This window comes from Spinacia oleracea, chromosome 4 (assembly GCF_020520425.1).
Source record: "Spinacia oleracea cultivar Varoflay chromosome 4, BTI_SOV_V1, whole genome shotgun sequence".
NCBI classification, from domain to species: domain Eukaryota; kingdom Viridiplantae; phylum Streptophyta; class Magnoliopsida; order Caryophyllales; family Amaranthaceae; genus Spinacia; species Spinacia oleracea.
The window spans coordinates 642665-665619 of NC_079490.1; the positions used below are offsets into that span (position 1 = coordinate 642665).

General features: G+C 34.7%; 3 protein-coding genes across 4 annotated transcripts; 2 read left to right on the forward strand and 1 right to left on the reverse strand.

Moving 5' to 3' along the window:
• Positions 1–2461: 2461 nt before the first annotated feature.
• Positions 2462–3215, forward strand: LOC110797339 (uncharacterized). The gene has a single exon (XM_022002441.2). It carries the CDS (start codon positions 2645–2647, stop codon positions 3086–3088), a length of 444 nt encoding a protein of 147 aa, XP_021858133.1. The 5' UTR covers positions 2462–2644; the 3' UTR covers positions 3089–3215.
• Positions 3216–15333: 12118 nt separating this feature from the next.
• LOC110797358 (receptor-like kinase TMK4) lies at positions 15334–19904 on the reverse strand. Of its 2 annotated transcripts, XM_022002467.2 has the most exons (3): positions 17556–19904; positions 15962–16502; positions 15334–15874 (listed from the first exon to the last, which is right to left on the reverse strand). In XM_022002467.2, the coding sequence occupies exons 1-2, from the start codon at positions 19801–19803 to the stop codon at positions 15988–15990; spliced, it is 2763 nt and encodes a 920-aa protein (XP_021858159.1). In that variant the 5' UTR covers positions 19804–19904; the 3' UTR covers positions 15334–15874; positions 15962–15987. The 2 variants fall into 2 exon arrangements, with proteins under 2 accessions (XP_021858159.1, XP_021858158.1); XM_022002466.2 differs by having other exon boundaries at positions 15334–16502.
• Positions 19905–21512: 1608 nt separating this feature from the next.
• LOC110797341 (uncharacterized) lies at positions 21513–22602 on the forward strand. Its single transcript, XM_022002444.2, has 2 exons — positions 21513–21864; positions 22383–22602. The coding sequence occupies exons 1-2, from the start codon at positions 21763–21765 to the stop codon at positions 22470–22472; spliced, it is 192 nt and encodes a 63-aa protein (XP_021858136.1). The 5' UTR covers positions 21513–21762; the 3' UTR covers positions 22473–22602.
• Positions 22603–22955: the final 353 nt, after the last annotated feature.

The following is a 22955-nucleotide window of genomic DNA, read 5'->3' on the forward strand; positions in this document are numbered from 1 at the left end:
AAACGGTTATGTTCTCTTTATCTTATTGTTAATTCTTACTCCGTAATATTTATTCTAGTTAAAAGTTAACCAGGTAAGAAAAATTCATATCAAACCAGAAAATACGTAAAGCACTCACAGGAAACATTCTGACGCAGTCGGAATTATTAAAGAAAAGCAAGCGCTAATCTTCAGAACGAATGAACAGATTTACGAGCGATAAATCTGTAAAAGCTCCGGAATCCACCAGAAAAGAGATAAACTCTCATAATTTTATTATCAAAAGAATAGTTGTCTTCTATTGACAAAAATAAAGTGTTTAAATAGTTAACACAAAACCCTAATACGAAACGGAATTAAAAACAAAAGTCGAAAATAATTAAACTGCAGTTTTCGAGCCCTAAACGAACTCGGATGGCTTAAAAAGCCCATCAGTCACCGCGTGGCTGTAAGTTAAACTTGTGGGCCCGTTTCCTTTCCAAAAACATATTCTATTAAGCAATCGGACACCGGAGGCTCGACTGGTAGAAATTATTTCAGCAATTTTTGGCAATTTTAACCATTCCCAGCAGTTTAAATAATCAAAATTAATAATAATATTAAAATAATTTTAAATAGGGAATAGAAATAGAATAGGTAAGAAACAAGAGAATAAATATCAATCCGGCCCACAGTACGGTGCATAACTTTAAAATTTGCATCCTAGCTTCCCGAAGGTGCATGAAAAGTTAGTCTTCTGTAGACCAATGCGGGTCTACCTTAGACCAACGTGGTTCTACAAACGTGTAGACCAACTTTGGTCTACAAGACGGTAAAACCACTTTGGTCTACCATAGACCTGCGTTGGTCTACACGTGTATAGAACCAAGTTGGTCTACACGTATATAGAACCACGTTGGTCTACAGTAGACCCGTATTGGTCTACAGTAGACCCGTATTGGTCTACAAAAGACTATATGCACACCGGTAGAGCAACGTTTGTCTATTCGAGCCCTAAACGAACTCGGATGGCTTAAAAAGCCCATCAGTCACCGCGTGGCTGTAAGTTAAACTTGTAGGCCCGTTTCCTTTCCAAAAACATATTCTATTAAGCAATCGGACACCGGAGGCTCGACTGGTAGAAATTATTTCAGCAATTTTTGGCAATTTACTTCTTCGTCGAATCGTACAGCCATCCTTCCTACGTCACATTCATACCAAATAAGACCACACCAAACAAAAAATATTTAGACCAAACCAAACCAGAAACTGAAAAACATATGAGACTATACAAAGAAAACAAAATAGTCACATTCTTAAACATGGTTTTGACTTTATCATTTTATGGGTTTCCATAAAGTAAAAATATATATAATCATGGCCAAGCCCATCATTAGTTCTCGGTGGTGATGAATGATGAGTCCACCCAATAAATCTCTAACCTCAATTGTACTGATTAGCATAATGGACAATCCACTAACAGATGGGCCATATATTGAATATTTGTATCCAAATTATTGGGCCGGGCTCCTTGGTCCTATATTAGTAAATTACTTATGTGCCTTGATCAAGAAGGGTCATCCGACTTACATAGTTGGACTGGTTTAGTTACGGTCTAATATGGTATCTCTCTATCCTAATGGTTCTAAAGTTCAATAGATTTAGTGCACATCCAGTGTACGATACATTTATTGTACATATTTTCTGACACCGGAATTACTTTTACCTAATTTTTGGTAATTTTTACATGTTTTTGATTAATTTTTATACGTTTTGAAATAATTTTTAATGTATAAACTTTCAAATGATTATATGGTTACCTTCATACAAGTAAAAACATAAAATTGCGAAAAACAAATAGTAAGATGACTAAGATTCAACACCGATGATGCATATATAGTGATTAGTATTGTAACTATCTAAACTTTTTTTGTCTTAAATAAGTCAAAATAACTTTAACGAAACTGGACTTTAAAGTATTCCACAATGGAGGGTTGTTACTAGTAAGTAACTATGAGAACTGATTTTGGCATACCTCATTTGAATAAAAGCACAGTTTTTTCTTATCTCATAAGTAATGTGCCAAAATTAGTTTCCGCAACTATGAAGTATCAGTGTAATACTGTAGTGTAGTGTAGTGTAGTGTACTCCCTCTGTATTTATTTAAGGGATACACTTGCATTTTCCGGCCGTATTTATTTAAGAGATACACTTGCCATTTTTAATAACTTATCAACCCTACCATCTAATTAAATAATCTATCTACATCCCATCCCCACCCCCAATCCCCTAAATGACATGGTTCCCACTTGTTTTACTTATTAAAATATCTACCCAACCCCACTTGTTTTATTACTTTATTTCATTCAATTCTTTTTCTTAATACCCGTGCCCCACCAAGTGTATCTCTTAAATAAATACGGAAGGAGTAGTAAGCAAAAGAAGTCAAAAGTTACCAGTAAGTCCAACTTTACTTTCAAACAAACAAAAATAAAGGAAATGGATGAAATTTTCTTTAGCCACTTGCTAAAACTCCCATTAGTCCCATATGATGATGTCTTCCACCAACAACAACAACATCAAAAACAAAAACCATATCTAAAAACTCAAAACCCTCCCTTCTCTTTCACCACCCATTTTTCCAGATCAAAAACAGAGTTACAGATCAAGAAAAAACAGATCAAAAATGGAAGATTTAATGTCCCAATTCACCTTCTTATCAAACCAAGCACTCCATGACAAGACCTTCGACCCATCAAACATCGAAGATCTAATGAAACTCTTCGAAATCGAAGCGTACAGATCATGGGCATCAATGGAATTAGAGTTCAACAATGAAGTTGAAGATGCAGAAACCGCCATGGAAGAAGCAGAACAAGAGCTTAACTCTGCAATGGAAAGTGCCATGGAAGAGTTTACGAGGTTTACAGAAGGGTTAGAAAAGGAAGCCATGGATGAATATTATAGCTTGGTTAATGTAGGGGAAGCTTCTAGAAGGATGGGTAAAACAATGGAGAAAGTTGCTTATGTTGCTTCTAAGAAGTATGTTGAAGGTGCTCTTAATTCTGCTACTAATTCAATGAAATCTGCTTGGAAAGGGATTTCTTCTCATAAAGTTCATCCTTCTTAATTTTATTTTATTTAATTTTTGATTAATTAATCTTGTTTAATTACTTTGATGATGATTAAGATGTTGTTGTACGAAATTGTAACGATTATGAATAAATTGTATGATTAAGGTGGTGTTTTGTGGTGAAGGTATGCTTATTTTGATTTTTAAGTAAGAATATTATTAATATGTTTATTTAAGATTCTATATCAAGAGCTTATCAAATTAAATGATCGATTTCTTGTGGTTCGGAAAGTGATACGAACCTAATTAAGATCGATCAAATCTAGTCTATGTTAACGTTACTTAATCCTTGTGGTTTCTGAAAGTGATACGAATTTAAGATCTAATCTTGTCTATATTAATACTAGCTAATTATTTCATGTGATTCTGAAAGTGATACAAACCTAAAATCAAGTTTTATTTATATTAATGTTACTTAAACCTTGTGGTTCTGAAAGTGATACGAACCTAACATCGATCAAATCTAGTCTATATTAACGTTACTTAATCCTTGTGGTTTCTGAAAGTGATACGAATCTAAGATCTAATCTTGTCTATATTAATACTAATTATTCCTTGTGATTCTGAAAGTGATACAAACCTAAGATTAAGATAATTTTATATTAACATTACTTAATCCTTGTAGTTTTGAAATGTGATACGAAACTAAGATCTAATCTTGTCTATATTAATACTAATTATTCCGTGTGATTCTGAAAGTGATACAAATCTAAGATTAAATTTCATTTATATTAATGTTACTTAAATCTTGTGGTTCTGGAAGTGATACGAACCTAAGATCAAATATCGTCTATATTACTACTAATTAATCCTTGTAATTTCATGTTTACCATAAATTAAAAGGGAATTGTTGATTAAAGTGTTAGAGCTAGTTGTTCATCATTTCATTGAGGCCATGAATGTAACATTGTAACCCCACGACTTTATTTTTTTCTAGTAGGTGGCTAGGAGTGGAGATAAGACCAACGTGTTTGTGGGGTAGAAGGCAGTGACTATCAATAATAGTGGAATACCTAGCTCGTAAATTCGTACGGAGTAATAAACTATGGTTAAGAACATGATTAACCTCAAGTCTTAAATTTTGAGTTTGGTTAATATGTCATATTATCGCGGATAAGGTTTTCACTGCCCGCAATGTCAGAATCCTCGAGGTTTGGTCTAAGACAGTTTGTTTTATAAGAGCATCTTCAATGACGAGCTACTTTGACAATTAGTTTGTTATACCACGTAAGATTTCAAGCTATTTTATTTTCTATCTAATTTGTGCTTCAATGATTAACAACTAGCTTGTTATTTAAATTGATCTCATTTGTCAATTAATTATTTGACAACTTTTGGAAGCTAGTTGTCAAGCAAATTAATAAGCATTGAACAAAATTATAAGTATATATTTGAGGAAATATCACGAAATGATACTAACTTGCACCTAAGCATATGAATCAAGGTATGGGAGATGCCTCATACAGGAAACACTAGACCATAATAACGGAAAAAATATCAACACATGACAATATGCTCATTTTATTTCAATACTCCGTATCATACAAAAGTCATTTCCAACATTAAAATGGATATGTCTTGAACAACATCAAGATTCAACTTAACTTAAAATTCAACGTGAGATAAATTAAACTTGGCCTAATAAGGCTTGATCCAGACCAGCTTGACCTAATGAGGCTTGATCCAGACCAACTTTTCTCTAATGTGTAACAATCATCAAAAAAATTGTGTATTTACAAAAAAAACACGAAATGATACTAACATGCACCAAAACACATGCATCATCTGTATAACCTCATAGACATTGGATCATAACATGCTAATGGCATATTAATAAAATAAAATAAAAAATTAAGACAAAACCCACTTAAACTTCCTCGATGTCGACAAATGTCAAAAATACAAACGATTTTTGTTTTAGTTATAGATATTTATTTCACATTTATGCTTTACAAATAGATAAAGGTGAAAGTATGAAGATCGATGGACAAGCACAAGCATCTTCCATAAAAATGGTCCTCCCAATAATTAATGTCCCTTTTGACATGCATGAATATTAGTATTGTAAATTTAAGTAAGATTTATCACACTTTGTTTTTATTTTTCTAGCATTATTAATCTCTTAGTCCCATAATTTGGTCCATGGTCGGTTACACGTGGCATGTGTTCATTGGTTTAGATTTAGTGAATTAGTGTGCATGAAGGAATCTAGTCCATTGAATACCACATATGACACACCGGCCTCAAAGTATCTTCGTGGATCGACCTAATTTATAAAGTCGAATTCCTACAATCTAAGTAAACAAAGCCCATTAAATCGTGTATTTTATTAGCATTATTTTAAAATTTTAAATAAGTATACGAAAGTAAGTCCTACTCATGCAAGACGAGCGTGATGACACGTGCAAAGAAAGAGTCAAGTCAATGAAGAGCATGTAAATATGTCAAAAGTCAAGGAAGCAAAAAGGTTCATTTACCCCGGCCGGAAATAGTATTGTCGTCAGTTTAGACAACGTGATCCATTATGAGTCGCTCCTGAAATAGTTATGTATCACTTCTGAAAACCAATTTGAGAGATATCCTAAACACAATGACATGTAATAGTAAATTTGAGCAGCAAGCACATAAATCCCTTGATTTAGCGAGTGAATCAAGAATAATATCAATCAAGACTAGAGCTGTCAAAAATCGACCCGACTCGAAAATCGACCCGAACCCGACCCGAAAATATTGGGTCCTGAACAAGATTTTGTGACCCGTAACCCGATTTTATCCGAACCCGAACAACCCGAAAAGGAATGGGTCAAAACCCGACCGAACCCGTTTTAGACCCGACCGATTGAAAATCATTGTATTTATAGTAATAAATGAGATTATGAGAAAATTTAAGCATAAAAGACACGTTGTTTTTACTATTGTTCTGTGTAATATGATTTTAATTTGAATTATACGCCATTTTATGATTGAATTTGACAAAATATAAACTTTCGTAGGAAAATTTGTTAACTTGTGCCAATATTTTGTATATTTTTCACCTAAATTAATGAAAATATAATGCGCGTTTTAAAATCTCTCAACCCGTTGGGTCGACCCGAACCCGAAAGTTCTGGGTCTTGAACAAGCATTTGTAAACCCGAACCCGAAAGTGACCGACCCGATTCAACCCGAACCCGAAAATAAATTTTTACAACCCGACCCGACCGACCCGTTTGACAGGTCTAATCAAGACATTCAACTTGCCCAAATAGTGAAGATATTATCCAACTTGCCAAATCAACATAGATTTTCCCATAATTTCCCATATTGGATGTACTACTTTAGTACAATTACATGTATTCATATAATCAAATGTATTTCATTTATCATCTAGCTATAATAACACTTTACCTTCACGATTCCCCATCTAACTTTTACTAATTGTTCTTGGTTAATTATATAATTTCAGTTCTGTGGGCATCATACAGTCATGCTAGCAGTATCGACAGGCAGATTGAGTTCATACTCCGTACGATATTGCACGCAACTCTAAGCCACTAACTATTGCACTACTTGTTTAATATTACTCATCACTTTGATATAGATCAAGAGAGAATATATATACAAGTGTATCATACAAATCAAAATAAATCCAAAGATTGAAAGTAGAATGTTACCTCATGAAAATGACAACACCCAAATTGAAATATCCACTACTAAATGCACTTCAATTATTGAGATTTGAGATGTTATGGTAGATTGGTACTCCCTCCGTCCCGGAATACTCGACCCGGTTTGATCGGCACAGAGTTTAAGGGACTTGAATTGACTTATTTAATTTAATAGGTAGTAGTTGATAGTGGGGTATTATTTTAATGGAGTTAGTGGGAGATGGGTTAAGAGGTGGGGTTGGAGGAGAGTAGGGGTTGAATTTTTAATGATTTTTTGTATGGAGTAGGAGTAGGTAGGTTAATAGGGGTGGAGTGAAAAATAATATAATATTGTTAGAATATTTCCATTTTTAGAAACAGGTCAAGTATTAAGGGACGTCCCGATAAGGAAAACAGGTCAAGTATTCCGGGACGGAGGGAGTAGTAAACAACAATTTCAATTTGTTATCTCATCCACGCATTCTTAAATAAGAGTGGGACATAGCTTCCCCTAAACCCAACACCTTGCTAATTAATCAAACAATTATATAATATATAACTTTAATTTAATATGCTCCTCCAATAATCAAACAAAATTAACTTTAATTTTTCTCTTTATTTCCTTTTAAATAAAGCAACTCCCCTAGTGACCTAGTGTATATAAAAGCATCTTGCACCATCCCCATTAACCCTCTTCTTCATTCTAGAACCCTCCAAACCTTTTTCAAGAACAATCACATCCTCTTATTTTCTTCTAATAATTATATATACAACCACAAAAACACCTTACATACACATAATCATCCCATTCTAAACCTTACATAAACAAACTTGGTATCCACCGCTGACAGCAGTAACTAATCCACTTATAATATTGTTCTGCGTGTTTCAGTTAAGGGTAAAGGGTCAGCCAAGGATCTGTTACGAGTTCTGGGGTTACAACCACAAAAACACCTTATATACCACAAAAAACCTCATTCAAACCTTATACCACAAAAACATCATTCAAACCTTACATACACAAAATTGGAATCCACAGTTGACAACAATAACTAACCCACTTATACAGTTCCACGTGTTCCAATTAAGGGTAAAGGGTCAGCCAAAGATCTGTTACGAGCTCTAGGGTTACTAATACTATGGCAAGGTATAATCAAAACTACTACACACAATATCTATCACCACCACCAATCCAACTATGTTTCTTGTTCATGGTTGTGTTCTTCTTTCTAAGTTTTTCATGGTACATAAGCTATGAGTCAATATGGGAAGATCTAATGGATCAGGTGAAGCTCATCCTCATGGTATTCCCTGTACTTCTCCTCCTAGCCGTCCATTGGCTATCACGCAATGAAGATCGACGGCGGTTATTCGTTCCTTTGCCTGAACAAGACTCTATCCATAGAGCTGGTGGGTCCCCTTGGGGTGTAGGGATTCTTCTTGTGTTCCTCATGTTTATGATTTCTTATCATACTTCTATTAGGGAAAGTTGGTGGCCTTTGCTTAGCAAATGATCATCATAATCATTATTATCATATGATAATCGTGGCATGAAAACATGATGAATAATTAAGTAAGTAATTAATTAGTGTATAAATTGTTGTGTAGTTTATCTTTTGTATGAAGTATAAAAGTTTTCATCTCTTTTCCCCTCTAATTAAGGCTTTTTTATATTTCTTTTTTATTAATTGAGCATAATGCAAATTAAAGTCTAGTAATCATGGTATGAAAACATAATGAATAATTAAGTAATTAAGTAATTCGTGTATAAATTGTTGTGTAGTTTATCTTTTTTGTATTAAGTATAAAAGTTTTCACGTTTTTTCCCCTCTAATTAAGGCTTTTTTATATATATTTTTTTTTTTATTAATTGAGCATAATACAAATCTATAGCTAGTTTATAAGAAGGATAACCATAGATAATTAGTTGACCCATGTCACCCACGTCTAGCTTTCCCCCATAAATTTGTTTTTTGTTTTTCAATTTTTTCTTTTGTTGTTTGTTATACGAAATATTTTACAGCTTCAACACTCAATCATCTTCCTCATTCAACATCAATTCGCCATTTAATTCATATTTATTTAACCTCTTCCACTTTATCTCCCTAATTAACACTCAATATTAATTCACCAACTAACTTACAGATTTTTCCAAATTTCAAATTTCATCTCTATATGAATAATATATTCCACTAAAATCACAAGCCACCAATGTAGTTAGCACTTTAAAAAATGACTTAATAACACTATGAAACTGTCCGTTCATTAAACGGGCTTAAAAGCTACTACCAGTATGAACTTAATGCTATTGTTTATAAATTAAATAAACATAAAGCTACTAATAGTAGTATATAAAGATTAGTAGCCTTAATACCAGTAAGAACTTGTTTATCGTGTGATAAGAGGATAATAAGTAAGATGTTTTTGGTAGGGTTAATTTTGCTCATGATGTAAAATCCTGACCCGACCTGAAAACCCGACTTGAACCGACCGAACCCGTAACCGACCATAACCCGAACTTACGGTAAATCAGGTAACCCGAAACCCGACCTGTACCCGACCCGAAAAAACCGATAACCGATTTTAACCCGATGTTGTAACACCCGAACCCGACACCCGACCCGAAAATGACCGATAACCGAACTGACCCGACCGAACAATGACCCGAACCCGATTTGATACCCGACCCGATGTCAACCCGAAACCGATTGTAACTCGATGAAACTTGCTATTGACCCGACCTGTGACAACCCGCTACCCGATTTACCCGAGTTATCAATGACACGACCAAATATTAACTTCAACGATAAATCTATTTTAATTTTTATTGCTAGATACTGAAAAATTTAACTCTAAAATAAGTTAAACAAAATTTTTTAGAATATAAAATAATTAAAATGTATAGGTTAATTATCAGACCCGAGTTTGACCCGTCCCTGAGAGTGATCCGACCTGAATTCTATTTGATCTGATTATTATCCGATTCAAACTAAGACCCGAACCCGAAAATAAATGTGTTGCAAACCGACTTAAACCCGACTCGATAAGACCCGAACCCGAAATTACCTGCTACAAACCGACTTAAACCAGACTCGATAAGACCCGAACCCGAAATCAAACCTGACCGAAATGTGACCCGACCCGAACCCGACCTGAACCCGGGATAGGGAAAAACCCGACATGACCCGACCTGAAATCGACCCGACCGAACCCAAACTCAACCCGGATGGAATATTCACCCAACACAACCCGACCTGATCATAACCCGAGACCCGAGATGACCCGACCCAAACCCGACCCGATGACCTGTTTTAACAGCTCTACCTAGTAATAGTTGTACAAAAATTATTCGTATTGAAATAACAGAGTCTTACTGGTCGTTATATATACAAATACAGTTTCTTTAGTATTTAGTACGTTATTACGCTTGTCAACATACATATTATTACTATATATCATGAAAATTAAAATAAGGTACATGTGTAAAATTAATGCAGATGGTGGTTGCTATATACTTCCTCCCTTCTTTATTATATGACACAATTTTTTTGTCACGTTTGTCAATGCAATATTTCAAACATTAATACATTTTATTATCAACGGTTAAAAATTATAAAAGTTTGATATTATAAATCTATAGGATGAGACGATTATAATAAGACCCCACATGACTATATTTTTTGTTAAGTATAAATCACAATTGATGGTCAAAGTATATTATATGAATAGTGCCAAAAGTACAATTGTGTCATTTAAAAAAGAATGGAGGAAGTACATACTTCGTGCTCCATATTTACTTATGCGCGCTAATTCTATATACATGTGCATTTTGGACACACGAATATGAATTTGAAGAACATGCTTTAAATCTCTCAATAATAAGCTTAATTAGCTATAGATTTTTAATTAATGATAGCAATTATAATGATTAGAGAAATTATAATCTCATGATTAAAGAATCATAATAAAGCAGATCGAATACTTAATTCTTAAGAAAAAAAAATGGGGAGTTCAAAAGTATTCTGATCAATTCTTTACAGCACTTTAGAAGGAAAAGTAGAGTGACTTGGGCCTGCTTTTTGCATTTTAGAAGGTGTAGTTGTGGCCAATTGGGAGAGGGGGACTGAGGCCCTGTTCTGTTCACCTTATTTTCACTTATTTCAGGAAAAATAAGTTCAGATAAGTTCATATAAGATAAGTTCAGGAAAAATAAGGGTTGGTCAAGTACAATTTATAACTAAAATAAGTTTTGATAAGTTCCAATAAGTTCAGATAAGTTCAGATAAGTTCAGTTAAGTTCAGATAAGTTCAGATAAGTTCAGATAAGATAAGTTCAGGAAAAATAAGTGAAAATCAGGTGAATAGAACGCAGCCTAATATACAGCCAATTTAAAGTAGTTTCTCCGTTCAGACAGAGTTGCATTATTTTTAAATATCACATTTACGAGTATAAACAAACATCAAAGAGATACTCTCTCCGTTTTGAAATAATAGAGACACTTTGACATTTGACACTATTCACATATTTCAATTTGACTATCATTTGTGATTCATGGATAAGGAAAAATATAGTAATCTGGAGTCTTGTTTGATTCGTCTCGATATGTACTTTTGGAATATCAAATTTTTATATTTTTATGAATACTGAATTGTAGATATTAATGTTCAAACATTTACCCTCATTATTTCGAAAAGGGGGGAGTATTAGATGGTTAGATCAAAGGTAAAGGAATCAATGCAAAAATATTGTTTGTGTAAACCAATATTTCAAGTCATCTCTATATTTAGAGCGGGAAACACAAATAATAATTTTTTTTTGGGCTCTGGTACGAAATTTTTGATAGTCACCTAGTCGATAATGTTTGGTTAGACCAGGTCCATGTTTATTGTTAGAGAAACACAAATAATAATTTTTTTTCGGGCTCTGGTACGAAATTTTTTATAGTCACCTAGTCGATAATGTTTGGTTAGACCAGGTCCATGCTTATTCTCAAGATATATGGTTATTGATTAAAATATGGTTATTGATTAAAATATGTTTTTCTTGCATTATGAATTGTTAAATTTGCGATTTTAGTTGTGTTTATAGTAAAATAACCGTTAGTTTTTGTGATTGAATACATCGTTTGACATCTTTGTATTGAATTTGAATTTTCCAGTGTGTGAAATATTGAAAAACACTTATTATGTCTGAAAAATAATACGGAGATTCTAGCAAGGGTTTATTCTTGTACAATGCTAAGAATTCTGGTGATATGTGTTTCATAATGATTGAAGGTTATTTACTCGGTGTATACTTCCTCCGTCCCGAAATACTTGATCTATTTTTCTTATCGGGCCGTCTCTTAATACTTGACCTGTTTCTAAAAATGGAAATATTCTAACAATATTATATTATTTCTCACTCCACCCCTATTAACCCACCTACCCCCTACTCCATACAAAAAATAATTAAAAATTCAACCCCTACTCTCCCCCAACCCCACCCATTTACACATTTCTCACTAACTACATTAAAATAATACCCCACTATCAACTACTACCTATTAAATTAAATAAGTCAATTCAAGTCCCTTAAACTCTGTGCCGGTCAAACTGGGTCGAGTATTCCGGGACGGAGGGAGTAGTAAAAAGTAAGTCTTGACATTAGGATCTCATAAGAAATGTGGGCAACAAGAAATGTGGGCCAAGGTTTAGGATATTGCATTTGGGCTTTGGTACATGGACGGATGATGGACGTGTAGTGTACTTGCAAAATGAGCCCAAGAGAAATCAATCTGAGAATCCTTATTCCTTAGTAATGCGAGTTTCTTTTTACTCATACATCACGGACTAAAAATGGATGTGGGCCGGGACGGGTTGGGGTTCAGGCAAGCCCACTATAAAAAGGTCTGGGCCGAACTAAACTTTCAAAATAGGGAGATCTATGGACCGCCGTGTCGGGATGCGTCGCGTCTAAACCTGCCTAATTTTACTAAAATTAGCGTGCTAAGTCGAGTCGTGTCTTACTAACGTTTTCCCAACAAAATTCAATCCCCCAACATAAATAAGCTTAAATAAATTCCTAATCTTAATTAACCATAAAAATTACGGTTAGACATTAAAAATCCAAGCTCTAATAAATAATCAAATATGAAAATAATAACTCTTTTAATTAAAATCATCATCATGAATTCAAACACGTAAAACATCACAACAAGGTGTTTTTAACCATTCCCAGCAGTTTAAATAATCAAAATTAATAATAATATTAAAATAATTTTAAATAGGGAATAGAAATAGAATAGGTAAGAAATAAGAGAATAAATATCAATCCGGCCTACAGTACGGTGCATAACTTTAAAATTTGCATCCTAGCTTCTCGAAGGTGCATGAAAAGTTAGTCTTTTGTAGACCAATGCGGGTCTATACTAGACCAACGTGGTTCTACAAACGTGTAGACCAACTTTGGTCTACAAGACTGTAAAACCACTTTGGTCTACCATAGACCTGCGTTGGTCTACACGTGTATAGAACCAGGTTGGTCTACACGTATATAGAACCACGTTGGTCTACAGTAGACCCGTATTGGTCTACAAAAGACTATATGCACACCGGTAGAGCAACGTTTGTCTATTCGCACCATCGACCTATACATGAGATTCATAGTTGCATTACTGGTCTATTTGCACCATCGAAATCTCCATGAGATTCATAGTTGCATTACTGATGATTTCCACCACGTTGGGGTTAGGGATAATCAAGGTGACACTCTACCGTTTATTTATACCCTTTCCTGTCCCCCATCGTGAATTAGAACGGACTAATGCTAACCCCACTATTATACTGCGTTCGCAATTAGTTATTTTGGTGTTAGCAGCCGTTTCACCTTTAAGGCTAATTCGAATTCGGGGAGAGTTTTTGGTGAATAGGTTTCATTCCTTTCCCAATTGTTGTTGCGGGGATCGACACATAGGGTTTTCCCTACCAAATTCAGTCCCATCATCACTGAACCAATAGGACAATTGATAACGTCGCAATTAGTGAAAACACTGTCCGCAATAATAGGCGGAGTTGAAACAATTTGGGGGTTGGGGTCCTTTTCATATTCATATAATTAAAGGAGCTGCGCCTACCTTTTGCATGATTATGTTGCATCACCATATTCTATTTTCGTAATACATACATCGTAACTAATAATTAATGTCATTATCACCCTTTAATCAAGTGAAATTTGTAATGTCAATATCACTCACCTTAGAAAAACTCACCGGCCAATAACGCCTTGAACCAGTGAGGGGTTATATATAAAGATGGTGGTGGATCGGGTCGGGCTTTGTGCCGGTCCCAAACCAGGCCAATTTGCATCGTGTTGGGATGGGATGGAAACTTCAAAACAGGGCCCAGGCCCATGGGTTGTCGTGTCGGGCGAGGTCGGGATGTCGTGTTTTTTCAAAAATAAAATGTAGCCCACGACCCACGACTTCGTGCTCATGTCGGACTTCAGGTCGGCCCGACCTACAACCATCTTTAGTTGTATACAATATACCACAAATTTTTCGGAACATGCCAGTATGATACGAAAATATTATTTCTGAACGTGATTAAAGGGACACGTAATTCGACGTACTCAAGATAGGTGGAATATTATTGGTCTCTATCAAAGTGTCACAATCTAAGTAGAGAAGTATTACAAAACTGTGAAGCTAAGAAAGAACAACTATTGAAAGAAGTCACAAAATTGACAAATTGGCATGTGGAAACATTACAAAAATAAAAAAAAAGTCACATAATCTTGAAAGCACCCATGTTCCTAATTCCCCTCAACATCCGCCTTTTACGTATGCTCTTTCTTTTAGTCTTTATTAGTCTCTCTCAAACTACAACATGTTCAACAAACTTTCCAGCTTCAACCTACCATCAACCATAAAAAATAAGACAATTTTATTAAGAACATAATTAAGAATTTACAAAAAGGACTAGATATTCCCTTTTTACAGCTTATCTCCAACTCATTTCTGATTATGAGTTAACACTTTTTGGCCCATTATGGCCGTCTTTTGTGGAATTATTGAGGATTATTGTCGAAAACTGATTTCGGCACATCTCTATGTTAGTAGAGCGCAGTTTCATGTGCTATCGTAAATCACTTTGCATCATTTTTAAATTGAAGTTCTTTAACCCACATAACTAGTTTAGAATCATTACTAGTACATAATAGCTTGCTGAAAACCCGGCCTTAGAGACCGAGTCTGAGTTAATCCTAGACCCGATCATCTATAGCCGGCCCGCTGGCCAGGCCCGAAAAGCTACATGTTTGGGTAGCATAAAATATTCATTTTTAGGCAAAACCCAAGCCCTTTATGGAGCCCGTTTTGTGCATGATTTTTTTTGTGTTAAAGCCCGACCCGACCCGAATTTTGATCAACTCTAGTTAATCCCCGAGATAAACAGAGCGATTGAGCATATTCGGCAACCCTCTTGCATAGACAGGAACCCGATTAGGGTTTAAGGTTTCGGATACATGTAACCTTACCCCTACGCAGTTGAAAGATGTAGAAGACACGGCACTTCAGAAAAAACTCGAAAGCATTAAAAATCAGATTGACTGCATTAACTCGAGCCTTTGACAAGTGATTAGTATGAAAAAAAACAATAATATTCATTTCAGATTTCAACAATAACAATTAACAAGAATAAAAGAATATGTTACAAAAATATGAACTGCTTTCTCTTTTCCCAGATTCATCAAAGCCCATGTTACATTTAGTATATCCCCATACCGAACCCATGTGTGGTTGTTCATTTTTTAACAACCACCAATTTCAACTAAAAAAAACACCAACTAATTAACCACCCCTAAATAAAACTTCTGTTAAACTCACAAGATCAGAATGACTAATTAAGAACCAAAGAATAATTAAGTGAGTAACAAAATAAATAAATTCACGAAACCAATAAACACGATTTCTTCTGACTCTTGCAATCTTGTAAGGCACGAAGGGTGAAAGACGACAGTTACCTCCAGCAGTTGAGCTCTGAATAATTTGTTCAAGTTTCTAGCATCAGTTGATGCTTGACAGTTATCGGTAGGGCTGACCCGACCCGATAACCTGACTCAAACCCGACCTGAAGTTACTGAGAGAAGCCCGGCCTGAACTGAACCGACCCGAATGACCTGAAATCGACCAGATTTGACCTATTTATCATATTTTGTAGTGATATTATGTTTTACAATATTTGTGACCCAAAACCAAACCCGAACCTGACCCGAGTTGCCACACATAGTACTCATCGGCAGTCCATTGAGTCGAACGAGTCTGCAAATCCCGAGGGTTTGGAAGGAATGCTGGCCTGAGTCCTGCTAAAGGAATTATCACTCATCATTGTCGAAGTCCCCTCGTTGGCTTGCCATCTTTGCAAAGCTTGCGGGAGACTCAAGTGTAGGTCGATGCCATACGAATCCTCTTCCTCTTGGCACGAAGGTTTCCACTCCTCGACCATTGGGCCCAACACATTTACGGCGTGGCCCATGTCCGGTCTCTGATGTGGCTCACGGGCCGTGCAATGGCCCGCAAGCTCAGCGACCCGGGAGATGCTCTCGAAAGTTTCGCCATCTGGGTCGAGGATAGGGTCTATTGATTTTCTGATGTTGTCCTTGTTGATCAAGATTCTGCGGAACCACGTCACTAAATGAGATCTTTCGTCCGGCATTGTCTCGTCGAGGGCTTTTCTACCGGTAATAAGCTCCATTAAAATCACTCCAAATGCATAGACATCGATTTTGGTTGTCACTCTTCCAGTAACTGTTGGAGAAAACAAGAACACAACACATGTTAGCATTTAATTCGGGGCGTAGATGGATCTACGTCTACCAAAATGTCCAAATATCAAGAGACAATAACTTCAGTCTAAGCTAATGATGTCAAAAACCGATTGGTCCCACACTTTAAGACGATCATTGATCAGAAATAACATCAAGGCCTCAAGGGGGTCCTCAAACTGAACTAATTTAGCACTAAGTTCAAGGATGACTGCATGAGTTGTGTAATTTGGAACAATCAGCAATTCCAGATTACAACAATTCCAACAATTTTGAAAAAATCTAAGCACACTTTCAGTTAAGCAGATGTAAGAGACATATACAGGAATAAATGGATCGAATTTGACTATACGAGTGTAATTTGGAAAAATCAGCAATTCCAGATTACAAAAACAGTGGAATACACTTCAAGAAAGGATATGACAACAGCTTTAATAAACCAGTTTGTTCTAGCTAGTTCTTACATAAAAATCAACAACTTAACATCAACAATTCAACACTCAGTTCAACTAGCCAGTGTGATTTGCTTGAGATAAAATCCAAATCAGTACAATAATTCACAACTTCGCATCATATTATCTTCTCATTGCTCCTTTTTTCTCATTCAATCACGGGACATTATACAAAATAGATTGCAGTAACTGTAAAATAAACAAATATTGGATATAGTTCAGGTCTGACCAGATATTCATGCAGATGACTTAACTTAACTCATACATCCACCAAAAAACCAAGTTGACTCGCCAATAGTTTGATTAATTTCCAATCAACACACTAAAGGTATCATAAACTCCCCAAAATAAAGTACGCAGAGACCAAATTAGACAAACAAATTGGGATTATTAACAATAATACTTCGTATCAAACAAGCTAAAGAACAAACAGAAAATTTTCTACACAATTTTGCATCAAATACTTCCCTAGCAACAGAAAGACACCCACGAACAATGAATAGTAAATCTTTCAACCCAATTTAAAATAGCATGATATATAGAAGTAACCCTAACAATGTTAGGTGAGAATGTGAGATTCTTACCAGCGTATTCAGGAGCAAGGTAGCCAAATGTTCCAGCCAATCGAGTCTCAACTGAATATTTACCATCAGGAGCATTTTTTACCAACCCGAAATCTGCAACCTTAGCCCTCATATCATCTCCCAACAAAATGTTTGACGGTTTCAAATCTCTGTGAATAAAACTTGTTTGAGCTAAACTGTGTAGATACTCAACTCCTCTTCCAACATCCAAAGCTATCGAGATTCTTTGTTTCCAGGTTAATGGGGGATACCCTAACTCTTGCCAATCAAAAAGATGTTGCCCTAAATGCCCTTGTGGCATGTACTCGTACACCAAAAGCCTCTCATGACCATTGGTGCAAAAACCTAAAAGGGCAACCAAATGTCTATGCCTAACTTTAGTAAGAACAGCAATTTCAGCTTGAAACTCACTCATTCCTTTGGTTCCCATTGCTGTAGCTTCCATCCTTTTAACAGCAATCTTAGTCCCATCATGTAACTCCCCTTTGTAAACAACCCCGAACCCTCCACGTCCCAATATATTCGCCTCATTAAAATTGTCCGTCACCTGTCTAAGGACTTGGATTGAGATAGCAACATTCCCGCCTTCAAACACCGGGAAATCACCATGATCACCACCGCTGCTCTGGCTTTGCAACTCACTCGGGACACCTGCATAGCCATTTGTTGTGGTCCCCACCACAACATTATTGTTCTTCATTACCATCTCATTCCCGGATTCGGGATTCTGAACCTTCCCGAACTTCCTGTGCTTCTTCTTCATGTAACACTTGTACAACACAAACATCACAACCACGACAAAAACAAGAACCGCAATCACCACACCTACCACCGTACCAGGAGAAACCGAAGAACCCTTCGACCCCCCACTCGTTGGAGAAGTGGAATTACCCGGGGAACCCGGTGAACCAGGAGGAAGAACATCCTTACCGAAATTCTTATTCCCGGAATGAATCAAATCCACCTCAGGCCTAAAACTCGGAGCTTTCCCACTAATGTCATTATTAGTAATATCAATCTTCTTAAGATGGGTTAATGAAGTTAAGCTACTAGGAATAGTACCAGTCAAGTTATTATCACTCAAATACAAATCCGTCAACGATGTCAAATTTGCAAATGCAGGAGAAATTGTCCCTGAAAACCCTTGTTTTGCAAAATTCACAGTAATAACATTTCCATTCAAATCACAGGTGATAAAAGTCCATCGATTACAAGCATCATTACCATTCCAAGAATCAGCTAACTTTATAGGGTACCCTAAATCACCAGCAATTTGAAGCAAAGCAGTAACTTGAGGATCACATTCCCCAGTTGTATTCCTACAAAATTTATTATTCCCAATCTCAACTTTCTCAACTGTTTTAGGAAAATCAGGTAATGGCCCTTGAAGTTCATTGTTCTGAAGTGTTACATTCAACAATTTAGGCAAAGAAACAATTGAAGGTGGAACAATCCCACTAAATTGATTATCCCTAAGTTGAAGATCAAATATTTCAGTACAAGCAGATAAATCAGGAATTGAACCAGTAAACTTATTACCATGAAGCCATACCTGAGCTAGTTGGGTCATACTCGAAACCACTTCAATCGAACCCGATAACCCGATATTATTCACCCAGAAATTCTGAATTGCAGACCCGTTTAATGAACCAGGTAACGACCCGTTTAAATTATTGTAGCTTAACCTCAGATTCTGCAACCCGGGAAACGACCCGAACACATCAGGAATCGACCCTTCCATATTCGCGTTATTAGCATAAAAACTAACCAAACTTGACGAATCAGTGAGCTCAATTGGAAACGGCCATGGCGCAAGATCGACATTAAAGGTCATAGACAGAATTTGGAGTGAACTCAACCCAGAAAAAGCCCCAGATGGGATTGAACTAAAATTGTTGAAATCGAAGAAAGCGTTTTGAAGAAGAGAGAGATTAGCTAAGGAAGGAAAAGCCCCAACAAAATGATTGTTCTGGAAAGAGAGAGTAGTGAGCTGAGATAAAGTATTGAGGGAAGGAGGGATAGTTGCATTGAGAGATTGAGAAGAAATAGTAATGGAGGTAACCCTGCTGCTACTATCACAGTTAACACCCTTCCATTTGCAGAAATCTGTGGAGGAATCCCACCCAGAAGGAGGGGTTGATGTGAAGGAGTTTAAGAACTCATCCATGGCGGATTTGTCATCTGCAGAGGACAGAGAAAGAAGGAGGAAGAAGAAGATGAACAGGGTTGTTGTTGTTGTTTTTGCCATTGATGGGGGGAGGAGAGAGAAAGTGGGGTGGAATTGGGTGTTAATGGTGGGGTTTTGAGGTGGAAAGATTAGAGAAGAAAGTGTGAGTTGGAATTTGGATTTTTGGGATATTAGGGTGACAGCTCTTTGAATAATAGAAGACGCGTAATAAAATTAAAATTAAAATTAAAATTAAAATTAAAATTAAAATTAAAATTAAAATTAAAATTAAAATTAAAATTAAAATTAAAATTAAAATTAAAATTAAAATTAAAATTAAAATTAAAATTAAAATTAAAATTAAAATTAAAATTAAAATTAAAATTAAAATTAAAATTAAAATTAAAATTAAAATTAAAATTAAAATTAAAATTAAAATTAAAATTAAAATTAAAATTAAAATTAAAATTAAAATTAAAATTAAAATTAAAATTAAAATTAAAATTAAAATTAAAATTAAAATTAAAATTAAAATTAAAATTAAAATTAAAATTAAAATTAAAATTAAAATTAAAATTAAAATTAAAATTAAAATTAAAATTAAAATTAAAATTAAAATTAAAATTAAAATTAAAATTAAAATTAAAATTAAAATTAAAATTAAAATTAAAATTAAAATTAAAATTAAAATTAAAATTAAAATTAAAATTAAAATTAAAATTAAAATTAAAATTAAAATTAAAATTAAAATTAAATTAAATTAAAATTTATTTATAAAATTATAATTTTGTGTGTTCTGGAAATTTGGGGATTCCTTTTATTAAGACCTTGTTGTTGGAATTGAGTCAATGGAGTATCTTGAATTGCATCTACCATTGCAAAAAATTTCAACTGGTTTTTTTTTATTAAAAAGAAAATAATTCCCTAGATTTTTGTTATCGGAAAGGAAGGTGAAAAGTTAAAAGATCTCGTCTCTATAAATTAGGGATCTGCATATTGTAAATATTAATTGGGAGATTTTCTTCCAATAATATATTATCGAGTCTTGTAAATACGTATTATATATGTACCCCATATTATTTAAGGAAATTATGTGATAACATGGAATATTATGAGAGATTAAAAGGACCTAACAAATTGTAACATGAAGATATTAGAACAGAATATTATGAGAGGTTCACAAATCACAAGTTTAAGGTATGAAAATAAAGTTGGCTTGATATAAATAACAAAATTTGGCATTTCCTATTTTCCCATCTTTATCATGTTAGAAATTCTAGGTTGCTTAAATCAAAATCACAAGTTAGAAAGTAAGAATAAAAGTAATTCAATAGCACCTCAAAAAGTACAAAGAATATTAAAAATTATTCCACTCCCTACTATATCGGCATCTCTCACAAGTCCATCAACCTAGCCATCTACTATTTACATCACACACATAACATTATTCCGTGTTATTTGAGTATCGTAGACGATCACCCGTGCTAATGGCTATTAATAATGGTACCGGTCCGGCACGGGCATGAAGTCGTGCGTCGGTTCTAGGCCGCATTTATGGGGAAAGCACGACAAGGCACGATATGACCCGACCCGACACGACAAAACACGCTAAATTTAGTAAAAAATACGCTTAGACACGATGGTCTAACCCGACCCGGGACACGAACACATGGGCTTCATTTTTGAAATGTTCGGACCGGCCCGGCTCATCACAAGCGGGCCGGGCTTGTTCAAAAGCCTGAGCTCGGCCCTTACACAACCAAATGCCTATGAATCATGTTATGTAATGTTAAATGTGTATTTTCAAACATATCTTTGCTAACCAAGTTTCCAAACACAGTTAGTTTGATCTTCCATATCACCATTTCTGGAAAAAAGCTTCAAACTTGAAGAACAAAATCGATTCTTTTTGGAATGACCAAAAAGCCCCACTAAAGAAGCCAAATACCAAAAAAACCCACCAAAATTAATTTGAATTTTTGCTTTGGTAAAGCTAAAACCCTAAATCCCAATTTTATTTTCTGCAAAACTAGAGAAAAAATGGAAGTGGGTTCAAAGAGAGAGAACGAGAAGCAGAAGAAGACTGAAAAACCTCCTTATGTCGTCGCCAAAGATGATACCAAGCCTGTTCTTCAAGACCCTGTAATTAATCTTCATCTCTCTCACTATCTCTTTGATTAAACTAGTTGACGACCTCAATTTTTAATTGAAATTGTGATTAATAATTGCAAGTTTAAATTGTGAATTAATTTGATTCTTGTTTTTGCCAAATAAACTAGTTGATGAGCTTAGTTTTAAATTTTTAATAATTGAAATTGTGATTAATAATTGCACGTTTAAATTGTGAATTACTTTGATTCTTGTTTTTGCCAAATAAACTAGTGGATGAGCTCAATTTTAAATTGAAATTGTGATTAATAATTGCTGTGAATTACTTTGATTCTTGTTTTTGCCAAATAAACTAGTGGATGAGCTCAATTTTAAATTGAAATTGTGATTAATAATTGCAAGTTTAAATTGTGAATTAATTTGATTCTTGTTTTTGCCAAATAAACTAGTTGATGAGCTTAGTTTTTAATTTTTAATTGAAATTGTGATTAATAATTGCAAGTTTAAATTGTGAATTAATTTGATTCTTGTTTTTGTTTTTGTTTTGGTAGTTATGGAGTTCAGACCCAACTCAAGCTGAACAAGCAGTGTTGCGGTTGCCACCATTTCCCTACAAATCATCAAATGATCAACTCAATTAAGTATTTTAGGATGAATTTGCTTCATGTAAGAGTTTTTCAGAGTTTTTCATTTCTTTTTATTGTATTTGCATTTCTGAAATAATAATACAATGATTCTCTATGGTCTGAAATGGAAGTTTTATTATCTGTTCTTGTTTTTTTTTTTTTTTTTTTTTTGTTGAAGATCATCTGTTTTTGTTACTTGGTCTGATATTATCATAGTATTTACTGTTTGAGCTAAAACCTCATTGGTATATTATCATAATTTGAGGTTTCATAGTTTATCACAATTAATGACACAAACATGGAAATATACTTCAATGAACAAGATTGATCATTAGTATAGTTAATTGAGATATTATAGGCTGTAAAAACAGAGGATTTGCTGATGTGAGAAGTGTCAAGTTAGGATATTATTTGCTGGGATTTAGAGGACAGAAGATTTTTGGTTCAATGAGCTTATTGTGCTATTATTGGTGATTATGTAAAGGAAGGGAGTTTTCT

Bases quoted from the DNA above. Each gene is read 5' to 3' on its own strand.
- LOC110797339 (XM_022002441.2), top strand. From the start codon at position 2,645: ATGGAAGATTTAATGTCCCAATTCACCTTCTTATCAAACCAAGCACTC.
- LOC110797358 (XM_022002467.2), bottom strand. From the start codon at position 19,803: ATGGCAAAAACAACAACAACAACCCTGTTCATCTTCTTCTTCCTCCTT. The intron at 16,503-17,555 runs GTAAGAATCTCA...TTTCTCCAACAG, and splicing joins CCTTGCTCCTGAATACGCTG to TTACTGGAAGAGTGACAACC.
- LOC110797341 (XM_022002444.2), top strand. From the start codon at position 21,763: ATGGAAGTGGGTTCAAAGAGAGAGAACGAGAAGCAGAAGAAGACTGAA. The intron at 21,865-22,382 runs GTAATTAATCTT...TTGTTTTGGTAG, and splicing joins AGCCTGTTCTTCAAGACCCT to TTATGGAGTTCAGACCCAAC.